General features: G+C 41.8%; 1 protein-coding gene across 1 annotated transcript; it reads right to left on the bottom strand.

The window, feature by feature from the left end:
- Positions 1-223: 223 nt before the first annotated feature.
- On the bottom strand, positions 224-11,473 carry adprs (ADP-ribosylserine hydrolase). Its single transcript, XM_079692995.1, has 6 exons — positions 10,188-11,473; positions 3,916-4,012; positions 3,586-3,793; positions 2,118-2,305; positions 1,912-2,012; positions 224-813 (listed from the first exon to the last, which is right to left on the bottom strand). Exons 1-6 carry the CDS (start codon positions 10,372-10,374, stop codon positions 434-436), a joined length of 1,161 nt encoding a protein of 386 aa, XP_079549121.1. The 5' UTR covers positions 10,375-11,473; the 3' UTR covers positions 224-433.
- Between the last annotated feature and the right edge of the window lie 305 nt (positions 11,474-11,778).

Raw genomic sequence — 11,778 nt, 5'->3', positions numbered from 1 at the left:
TGTTTATTGGTGATGCGCACCCACCCAACCCGTAATGAGAGCCAATCTACTACGCCTGACATGGAAAAAAAGAATCATAATATAAAATAATAACCCGAACCCAATTCAACTTGTACATTGAGTTTATGCCTTAGTAGCGCTGACAACTGTCTGACGGAGAACAATTGAGCGGTAGGGCATGTGGTATGTGTGTTTTTCAGAGAGACAGAGATGGGAACAGAAGTAGAAGTTATAATAAAATGATTTTAGTGAAGTTTATATTTTTTAACTACATTTTTGTTTTCATGAATATTGCATGTTGATATTGTCACAGTTGGTCTTCAATGGCGTCAATGCCGTCTCATCATTGTCTCCCTTCAGTCATGGAAAAAAAACACATTTTGTCATAGTTTTGAAATCATCATATGTGTGGGTGTTTGTCACTCAGTAAGAATCACTCCGCTCTGGCTTTCTTCTCTCTGCCGTTAGAAGCTTTTGATTGGCTTTCAGTTCCACAGCTCGGCTCCCCTGTCCCGCCCCCCTGTGATGTTTGCTGGTACAGCATGTGGAGCCGCTCTGCGTTCATGTCTGCATCCTCCGCCCCCTCGCAGCACTTTATCCACGACTGAGGGATAGCCTCGATGCCGTAGTGGGCCCCGGCGATGGCCCCTGCCATGCAGGCTATGGTGTCTGTGTCCCCTCCCAGGGCCAGGCTGTACGCTATTGTCCTCTCCAGGCCGCCGTAGTTCTCTGGGAGGCATTCTCTAGGCTGCAGGCAGTGCAGGACACAGAAGATGGCAGTGGGGACTGAGTGGAGCGCCGCGATGCCGTTGCCTGGAAGAAAAGACAGGACACGTTGAGTGATAAGAAGTAAGGATAATACACAGGATATGGGCTGCTCTAAAAGCAAACATGTAAAATAAATGTGTTTGGGATCAGGAGGGATTCACCACTTAGTGAAACAATCCATTTGCTCTGTCATAATAAATCCTTAAAAAAGTCAAAAAATGATATTCTACTATATGTGTTGTCATAACCAATCACAGTAGTGAAAACATTATTATTACATTAAGTGATTTTAAGTGACTAAGAACTATTTGAAGAACATCAGGAAACTGTTCAGGTTTTTTCCAATATTTTCAGACAAGTGATTCATTGAGAATTTACCTTGGAGATTTTTTAATGATACAAAAGTGTAATTTGTTGGATAACAAAACAAAATGCTGTGCGTGTACAATAAAAAATGTTGGAAACAGTCAATAGGTGCTTTCACACCGGAGTACTTTTCCCCGTACTTTTCCCGTTTTGTTCCGATAGTTCCTGGGATTTTGCGTTCACACCAAAAAGAGAACTTAGTTCATGAGAACTTTTCCCCCTTTTCAGTCCCTGCTAGAGAGGTGTTACTATCCTGTGGAGAAAAAAGTTCCAATTTCTGATTGGCTGGGCGAATTGCAAACCACGCCCCGTAAAACTCTGAAAAGTTTTGTTTAGCCGCCATTGTATTTGCTGGCATTAGCATTATTAGCATTAGCCCAGCACACAAACGCAGAGAGACTAACTTATGGCAACACAAAAAAACCCAGCAACTTCTACTGAAGCCAGTCCCCAACTCTGGGGACTTCCGTTCAGGGACTTCGGGAGGCAGTATACGCCGTGAAGTTGTTTGCGGCCTGCCAGTAAACCCAAAGCAGAAGAAGAAGAAGTGACGTCAGCGGCTTCATTTGCGTAATCTTGCCTCAGGGAACTTATTCCGGTGTGAACGCGATCTGCTCTTTAGTTCTATGGGGGTACTAAGTGCTGGGAACTAAGTACGGCAAAGTACTTGGTGTGAAAGCGGCTAATGGCAGGACCGGAAAAGAACGAATGGATGACTAAAACCATGTTAAAACCTCGATGAAAGTCGGGGTTAAGTGAAAATCAGCAGATACTGACCCAGTTCAGAGATGACCTCCTCGATGCTGACCTTGCTTCGGTGCATCAGGTCGCTCACTCTGTGGAGGCGCTCGCAGAACGGCTTCTCTGCTTCCTTTAAGCTGCACAGAAACACCATGTTAGACAATCACTCAAAGAAAAACCCCTGCAGTACTTCCTGGAAACCATTAGAAATTCTCTTATGGTTATATTAATGTAGTTCTCACATTCTGGCGTCATTGAGCGTGGCCTCATCGCTCTCCACGTCCTCCATCTGTGTGATCAGCGTGCTGATGAACTTGAGGGGCAGGTCCAGCGCCCCCTGCAGGGAGAGGTGCACGGCCAACGCCTGCAGCACCGCCCCGTTATAGCCAAGAGAGCAGGAGTGGGTCAGCATGGCCCCGCGATGAGCAAACTGCAGAGGAAAAAAATTAAGAAATCACACCAACTCTGTATTAACAACAAGTCAGGGGGCTATCAATGCAACTGTGTTCAAAACATATTCAACCTAGAAAAGAGTCAAAACAAATCAAAACAACTAAAAGGCTAAACTTAAATAAAATGATAAGAAAACTTAGATCATCTTTCTTCTGTTATGCGGTTTAAGAATATAACGGTTAAGAAAATCCCGCCCGTCTGCATCTTCCACACAGGTTGCCCATAGAAGTGTCTTTTAATAGGATGGCAGTGGGATTTGTAGTCTTTTTTTTTATTCCATTGGCTACAGATGTTGCCACTAGCTGACAATATTATTATTTTCGATGAATTAACCAATAAATATTATAGCTGCGGACTCCGGGAACATAATTCATCATCATCTGTGGATAAACACAAGAAATGATCTCAAATTAGCCTTTTCTGTGTTCTTTTACCATCACGGTAACACAGATATGGTTGGACAGTGTCGGTGGGTTACTATTGTAACGTAGACTGTTCAGAGTAACATCTTTTAACATTTCTTCCATTTTAGTTGAGTAAATGATAAACACACCTTGTGCATATAAAGATAGAAGTTGTTTGTCTACATTTTCTTGTGACTTTTACACTATCAACTGGGTCTGGATGTTGGCTGATATTGCATTTTATTTACCACAGTACCATATATCCCAGTGTAAGTGTTGTACAGTATATTGACACTGTTAGCCAAGAAGCCTAAAGACATTGGTCTTAGCTGCTCTTCTCAAGATATATCTCACATTATAAATATTAGCTGGGATCAAGACTCGAGTCAGACACCTTGAACTAGAATCTAACTTACACCACTTTCTTATGTAATATATGATTTATGAAAATAATTGCTTTGAGTATATTATTTTTGTTTTTTCTTCTTTCATCTGTATATAGCACATGAATTGTTTGGCCTTTTTTAAGCTAATGTACTTGCAGGATTCTTACTGTTTTGAATGTGTATCCTCTTGATTGATTGCACACATTATAGGTGGCTATGGATAAAAGCTTCAGCTAAACAAAATATAGTGCAATGGTACTTGGCTAAAGTATTTGATATTGTGTTTAAAATTGTGAGAAATAAGTAGCTTATTACATTATTCTCACTAATGTGAGTTTATCATTTACAATCAGGGATCAGTTAATTAAAATGGTAAGTTAGGACTCTAAGTGAGGCGATTCTCAGAATGTGCATAGCTTCGACAATACATGGGGGTGGTCTTTGTCCGGAGGATGTTTAATGCTCACCTTCTTCACATCAGCTGGGTCGGGGAAAGCCAGTGCGAAGGGGGCCGCCCTCATGGCTCCCCCGTTCCCAAAGGAGCCCCGACCATTAAACTGGTCTCTGGCCGGCTGGTACACGTCATTGAGCTGAGGGGAGGACAGCTTCTTCAGCACCTGGATCACTCCGGATCCATACCCGCGGCCCGGGGAAGCACTGTACTCCTTAGCAAACCTCGGGGGGACACATAGGGAGTGTATTTTTCACCTCAATTTATTTGAAAAGCTTTGGGACAATATTTACGCTTTAATACACTTAAACTCTGCAGATAAGCTTTTGGTGTTTCGTCCTCTTACCTGCGAGCCATGTCCCGCTCATCGAAGCCGGCACGGGTGAGAAGAGACTGGACCACACAACGTGCCATGGCCGTGTCATCACTGTACTCAAGGATACCTAACACACAAACACACAAACACACGCACACAGACACACATATAAATCCTTTGTTTACCCTACTGGCCATAAGACTGTTCTCCTGAGCTCTGCCAAGCGGCATAACTTACAAATGTTTATATTATACACACATGTATATATTCCACATATCCTTAAGTATCATACTTTACACTGTATAGTTTCTATTCTACTGGTCAGTATTTGATTTGACATTCTGTTCTATTTTTTGGTTATTGGTTTATGTATATATTTGTTTCTATATATAGAAGAAAGAAACAGTGGCAAAAATAAGTTTGGTGACGCAGCTTTCATTAACTATGCCCCAAAGCTATGGAACAAAATACCTGTAGACCTCAGGGAAGCCAGCTCGGTGGAAGTCTTTAAAAAAAAAACTCAAAACACATTTGTACAATACAAGCAAACTCCTGCTCTGCTGCACCTTCTCAATGCATTGCGATGCATTTTAACCTGTCACCTGATTGTGTGTTGAATGTGCACTATCCTCCTTTTAATGCACATTGGTGTACCTTTAATCTAAATGTAATTTTTATATATGTCTACTCTGTGCAAATTTAGTTTGTTTTTATGTCTTTTACTGGTATCTGTATTCTGTGTAATATCAATTTTCTGTGAAATATCTATGAGAAGCACTTTGGACTGCACTTGTTGTATGAAAGGTGCTATACAAATAAAGATTATTATTATTATTAATATCTGCAATTTACTTACATGATATAAATACACACTTTTACTTCCATCTTTGTGTCTTAAGTACATTGCATGTTTGTTTAACTTTGCATAGGGCTTAGGAGGCGTGTAGCGTAGTGGACTAGTGTGTTGTTGTTGTTGGGGTCAGGAGAGCACAGGTTCAAACCCCACTGCAGTCAGCATTTCGTTGTGTCCCTGGGCAAGACACTTCACCCCAAATTGCTCCTGTGGAGAGTGTCCACAGTATTGAGAATGTAAGTCGCTTTGGATAAAAGCGTCTAACATGTAATGTAATATTTGTATTACACTGAAGCTATTGTACACAAAAGCCTTTGAGTCTTTCAATGTTGACCTCCATGATGCACAAGAACAGCTTGCATTGCATATCAGTATTTCAAGAATCCAGCAGGGTCTATGGATTGAAAATAACAATCACTATGTGTTTGATGACTAGTAAAGTGTTTTGGCCAAATATTCTTTAATTCGAAGTGTCACGTGTTTTTTTCAACTTTAAATGGTAGGGAGACCAGGGACAGTTGTAACGCCTTCAATATCTCCAATCACAAACAAGCTAGAGTGATGAAACTCACTCAGCACATGCTCAGTTAGATGGAAAGATTGCTGTGAAAAAAAGGAGCCACGTTTAAATCTGTCGCGAAAGATATCAGCAAAAGTGTGTTTCTGAGGTAAAACATTAAAGATCCCATGTCATGGCCATTTCCACTGATCATTATTCCATTGTTAAGGTATACTAAAATAGAAAAGTACTGTGCAATTTTCCAAACTCACATTGGTTTCGCATACAGCATCTCTGTAAAGTATGTGTATTCAGCAGTATTCACTTTCTCCACTAAACGGCTCGCTGCAGCTCCCCCCCCTGTGAGCCCAGTGTGCTCTAATTGGTCGGTACGAATCGCGCTGAGTTCCGTGGAGGTGTGATTTCCTTGTTTAGCAATACACAGCCAAACTCAACCTGAACACACACAAAGTCACAGCCGAAATAAAAACAATAAGTGTGGCTTGATATTGAGTAAGAAAAAGGTTTATAGGTTGATAAACGCTGTGAGAATGGGTCTGCAGAGAGAATTTTGCCACGATCCCAACTGTCTGTTATCAGCCTGCAGCCAGGGAGAAGAGATCAGCAGTGCTGCATGCACTGAGTGTGTGTGTGGATTGGTCAATTTGGACCAATCAGCGGGGGCTTAACGTAACGGCTCCGTGGACGTAACGTAACGGCTCCATGGACGTAACGTAACGGCTCCACGGATTGGCCCATTTAGTTCCGGGTACGTGCTTTCGTAAGCACGTACCCGGAAGAATTAAAAGGATGATGACGTTTCACCAACGAGGCGTTTTGGGGAGGTATTTTCTGTGTTAGAGTTGTACTCGCTGCAGGGTATACTTCAAGGGTTTTGACTCTGTACACCGTTTACATGCAGAATAACCTTCATAACACACAAAGGGACGGGTAATAACCGGAAAAGCATGACATGGGACCTTTAACAAAAATGATATGATGTATTTTTTGGATACTGTCTTGAGGTCAAATGTCTAGGAATCCAAACTAGTATTATTAGAATCACTGTTTTGTAAGCTAAATATATAACTAGCTAAATATGGGTCAAGCTAGCAATCAGGCAGTTTCACAGGGGGTGAAAGCAAGACTGGTGGTCCTGGGACGGTTATAACACGGACCACCTGGGACGGTTGTAACATGGCACATTTACAATGATGTGTCATTTGCTCTAATGATTAATATTGTTGATTGGTGTGCATTGTCCCAGTAAAAATTATAATAAAATATTGTACATAAAGTGTGTGTTTGTATTTACAGTATGCCAAATATCAGAAAGAGGAAGACAGACAGGGGAGTGCCACTTCCTCTGCTGCAGAGGGCCTCAAATTAAGTTCAGGAGGGCAAATCAGTCAGGGCAGTGGAAAAGTCCCATGCCACGTCACCCTGTACCGGTTCCATAAGAAGAGGCTGAGGTTGGAGAGTCAGGGATCCAAATCACCCCAAAGAGTAGGCGACACCCAAGAAGTTGTTCTCAACAGTGGCGTTTTCTCCTGGAGGCCAAGGGAAGCCAGGCTTCCCGTTTTTCGGATTGTAGTTATAATTTTAATAAATAAATAAAAACACTTCGTTTAGTTTCGGAAATTCTTTGTTGTGTGTTGCTGCCGGCCCGTCTCTCCCCCATTCTCATTGAGTATTTTACAAAGAGTGAAACAGCGCCCCTCTAGATGTTATGGTGAAACAGTAGATTGCACTCTCTGTTGCGAGAGGAGGCCAGCCGAAATTTGCTTGGTTATGGCTAGAAAGGATCCGTCTAGTGTAAATATGACGTCACGTTCTCGTTGTAACTCTCGTTGTAATCGGAGCGGCTCGGAAACACATCTACAGAAGTAACATGATGCAAGATACACATTAATGCAGCAGCAATATTAATAGAGAAACATCAGACATAATAGTAAAACACTGCAAGGGAACATTTTATTGCACCAGGAACTATCTTGGGACTTTTACTGCGACAATGTTGATTTAGCTGTGAATAAAAAATAAACCATAGTGTTGGTGATCTACAGTGTTGTCATTCTTCTTTGAACACCAGCAAGACCGCTAACACCCTATTTCAACAATCACACTCCCTGTAATTGACATAATTAATAGATAGTTTAGCTTCTCATCATCATTTGCTGTGGCCCACTGATGTTAACGATCGTAACTGAAAGGCTGCCTGCCAAACGTAAACATTCAGCCACGTGACATTCAGCCAAACTCTCGCGAGAGTTTTACACAACACGGATCCTTTCTAGCCATAACCAATTTGTTCCCTTGGTGAAAAAAAATGGAGGGATTGACCAATCAGATGAGGCTCACGTCATGCCCCTGCCAACCTGTGATTGGTCAGGGCCATGCCAAGGGAAGCCAGAGGTGGCTGGCTTCCCTTGCCTCACAATCCAATCAAATCGCATCAAGTGGTTTTAGTGGTGCAGTGACGCGTCCCAAAAAGCGGAAGTAAGCTGCGCTCGGTTTCCCTCAACAAAATAGCAATGGGATTTCTCTACAGGGTTTTGGAAAATAGCTCGAAAAAAGGTCAGTGGAAAACGAACCTGCTAGGTAAATGCACGTTTTGTTCAGTCGGATAATATCCACATGTCTACCCTACTTTTATAATTTTCGAATCATAAATCTAATCGATAGAAGATAGATAGGGTCACTGCACCCACTCTCACCGCCGTTAGAAAGTAGGCTTGTTTGAGACGCGTTGCGGCTCGCCTCGAAAGTAGACGAGAATAGCCGATCGCAGCCGGGGGAGGTCTCAAAAAGCTCGCCTGAAGTCGGACAGCTCCGAGTCGGATTCTTCTTCTTCTTCGCCTTCTTCTTCTCCTCTCGGTTTTTTGGCGGATTGCAAAACTTTAAGGTGCATACTGCCACCTCCGGAGTCGGCTTGACTCGGTTTGCATTCATAAAGAATGCACAAATGTGTTTAATCGTTCATGTCAGATATGTACTAAATAAATACATTTGTTCCTGCTCAAGATTAGATTCAACTTTATTGTTATTGCACATATTACAGGTACTGAGACAACGAAATGCAGTTTAGCTTCCAACCAGGAGTGCAACAAGCAGTAAAGTGAAAAGTAATGTACACAATCTACAGAATAAAATATAGAATGAATTGAATGATGAATAAACAGTGATGGGTATGAATATACACAGCAGCCTGTGAGCAGTATGAACAGTGTGTATGAATATGCTAAGATATATAAAGTATGAAAACGGTAAGCAGTGCAAGTATAGTATAACATATATAGATATTAATTTCATGATGATAAACATTGTGGAACAATGATGAAAAATGTGAATGGAAGTGGCTACGTAAAACTGACACAAAACAACAACAAACTTTTGCCGAGCCAATTGGAGAGTTTCATCAGCAGCACGGGGTAAAAACCACCAATGAGCGCTCAGCTCGAGATACCAGCGAGTCGTTTCCCATCAAGCATTTCGCTTCCGCAGCCCGAGGAGAGGAACTGCGCCGCCTCGCCGCGCCTCGCCTCGCTCTCAAGGCTGCGGGCGTCTTTGTCCCGCGAGATTTCAACGTCTCATGTGAGCGAGCCTCCAGAGCAAGTCGGACAAAATGACTAACCATCATGCAACGCACGAGCAAGACGTTGATCGAAATTGCGCAGGTCTGCGCAGGTCTCGCTTGTCTCAAACAAGCCTAGTAGCAAGCAACTGAAGCAAGTGCAATTATGGAGGTTGGAGATTTGGAGTATTTAATCAAAAATAATTGTACTAAACTTCCGCTGCAGCAGCAACAACAAATACAATCTGATGACAGGCCAATGCCCAAACTGGAGCTGCGTACAGCGAGGAACAAAGGAGCGAACCGGACGTAAAACGTTAAAGGTCTCCTGATTTAGTTTGTGAATGAATGCTTATTAGAGTTTCGGCTGGACAGTGCGTGCGGACCTGTCGGTCAGATAACAGGCGTGTGTAAGTCCTGCATCTGTATGATACAAATGTGTGTAAAATGATACCGGGCGCTATAATCACTCATCTGGTTACGTTATTACATTGACCACATCCCCCCCCCCCCCCCACCCCAAAAGAAAGGACCTATTATTGGCTTCCCCTAATTTTTTCCCCACGCCACGCTACTGGTTCTCAACAGAGCAAGATATGCTTTTGAGAGACTACCTGATGGAGGCAGCTGATTTATACTACGGTCTCAGCTCAAAGGAGGTAGGTCTACATCATTAAGGTAGAATAGGCTATCTATACAGATGGAAGTGACTTTTACACCTCCCACAAATGTGAATCAGATTAATTCCATCTGGTGTTCTGTTTTAAGTTATGTTCATTGTTTGTTGGAGGATGTGTGAAACCCCATTTAAAATCTTGTTGCCTTAGAATTTGACAGCTTTTCCTCTTTTTTGTCATGTAGTGTGAAAAAAGGTAACCGTTATCAACATGTTACAACCGTACCTGTACTTATTTCATAGAAACATCTTAAATACATTGTTTCAGTAGTTGACACAATGAGAATGTATAATATAGCAAAATGGCTATCCTAGTGTTAATGTTTTTTTACTTATTGGGGAAAAGCCAAAAAGTGTTAAAAGCTGTCCCTGGTCTCCCCTACATTTTGAGTTGCTGCACATCATTCTGGGTACCCATTGCTGATGGTGTCTTCCTTTGATTTGGACGTTTATAGTAATGATAGAGTACACAGATGCGAGTCATTCAGAATGAATGCATGCTTTTACAGTGTTGTTAATCCCCCTATGTAAGGCTTCATTGACCCAGAATATTGCCCTAGTTTAAAGCAGTTACTATGACAGGCTGATATATCATTCACAGCCTTTCTGCAGGAGAGGTTAGCATTGGTTAAGCATGCATCTCTCGTACTGCTACCTATATATCCTATTTCAGAATAAAATATATAATTATTTCTCTAACCATTCCCTTTGGTGTCGTCGTCCAGGCTGCTGAGATGCTGCAGCACGCTCTCCATGGGAACCTCCTCCGCTCCTTCAAACTCTCCGCCGACACAATCCCCCAGCACGGCCGCCACCAGCGCTCCCCTGAACCGGAACAAAGACGCCGGGCCGCCCGCTGCCGCCACTCTCGCTGCCGTCATTGCCATTCATCCAACGGGGAACAGACGTCAACCTACACCGAGAAAAAAGTCCTCTGGTCGGCTAACTGGACTGTCAGACAGGGAGAGGATACAGCGCAGGCAACAACAACAGATGTCGGCTGAGCTCCCCCTCAATTCTGCTTCCTGACAACTATGGGATGCCCCTTGACCCCGATGCACATAGAAATACACACATAGAGGGGGTCTCGTGTAGATGTGTCTATCAAGAAACCGGCTGCTGTGGTTTCTATATTTCTGTACAAGGACATGAGTAACAGAGAAGAATATGCAATTAAATGAGACACACTTTATTAATATAGGTCGTTGTCGCTGACTAGTCGTTGAAGGGTTTATATTTGGCCTCAGTTGACGAGTTTTGTCTCTGCTTATTTGAATATTTTTACAAAATAGCTCACTCTTCTCTCGTGCCCGCAGTTTGCGCAAATACTATGTTTTTTACGGTAGTGCAATAGATTTCTTAAGATCGCCCCCTGCTGGATAGGAGTTCTGACACTGACAGGATTAGATCATTTTTCAACACTTGCTCAACATTAACATTATTAAATGGATCAAATAATATAAAACACTTGAACTGGGAACAAATTAGAGGGCGTTTTATTCCCCGTTTGGTCTGGCCCTTTTCTTCATTGTGCTCTGTGCAAATTGTCTAGTCTAGTCTAGTGGATACAAAGTGACAAAATGATGACCACAAGATTCAAAGTGTTATTGCCATATAGAGTAGCTGTTAGCTAGTTATGGAAATGGGAATCTTAAGTCCCAGGCTCCTCCAACGATGCAACATAAATATATAAGACATTAAACAATAAAACACATTTAAAGAACAATATAAAAAACGGGAAATTAAATAGTTCAAACTTATATTGCAAGACCAATGTGCAAGTAATGCAGGAGAAGTGAACTACATATAAAACAAGTGTTATGTGGCTGATTGTTCTTGAATGAATGAATATAATTGCAGCTAAAGGCCTTTTCTTATCACTTCCAAATAATATATAATCTAAGAATGTTTGTAACCTATTTCAATTGTCTGAATAACCAAGTTACACCTATACCCTTACATGAAATGAGTATGGTCAAAGTCATTTCATAGGCTATAATATTGAGGGCTATGATATTTTGCAGATGATGTTTTAGGTATCTACATTTTTCTCTGTATAACACATTTTGTTTAAAAAAATAATAATTCTTACAGTGTTTAGTTGTGTGTGCAATGAATTATATCATATATTATGACAGTCAGATTTTGGGCAAATGTTATGGATAAATTAAATGTGTTTGGTTATTATCACGCTACGTAAACCACACTGTAACCATTAAACTACAATGCCTATTCGTCGCTGAAGGCTTCTGAATTCTCTAATTTCCCCTCCTCGACTCCTATCCTCCTGT

This window comes from Notothenia rossii (assembly GCF_949606895.1).
Source record: "Notothenia rossii genome assembly, chromosome: 7".
In the NCBI taxonomy this organism is placed as follows: domain Eukaryota; kingdom Metazoa; phylum Chordata; class Actinopteri; order Perciformes; family Nototheniidae; genus Notothenia; species Notothenia rossii.
The sequence above is the reverse complement of the archived record's forward strand: the minus strand, read 5'-3'. Positions and strand labels throughout refer to the sequence as shown.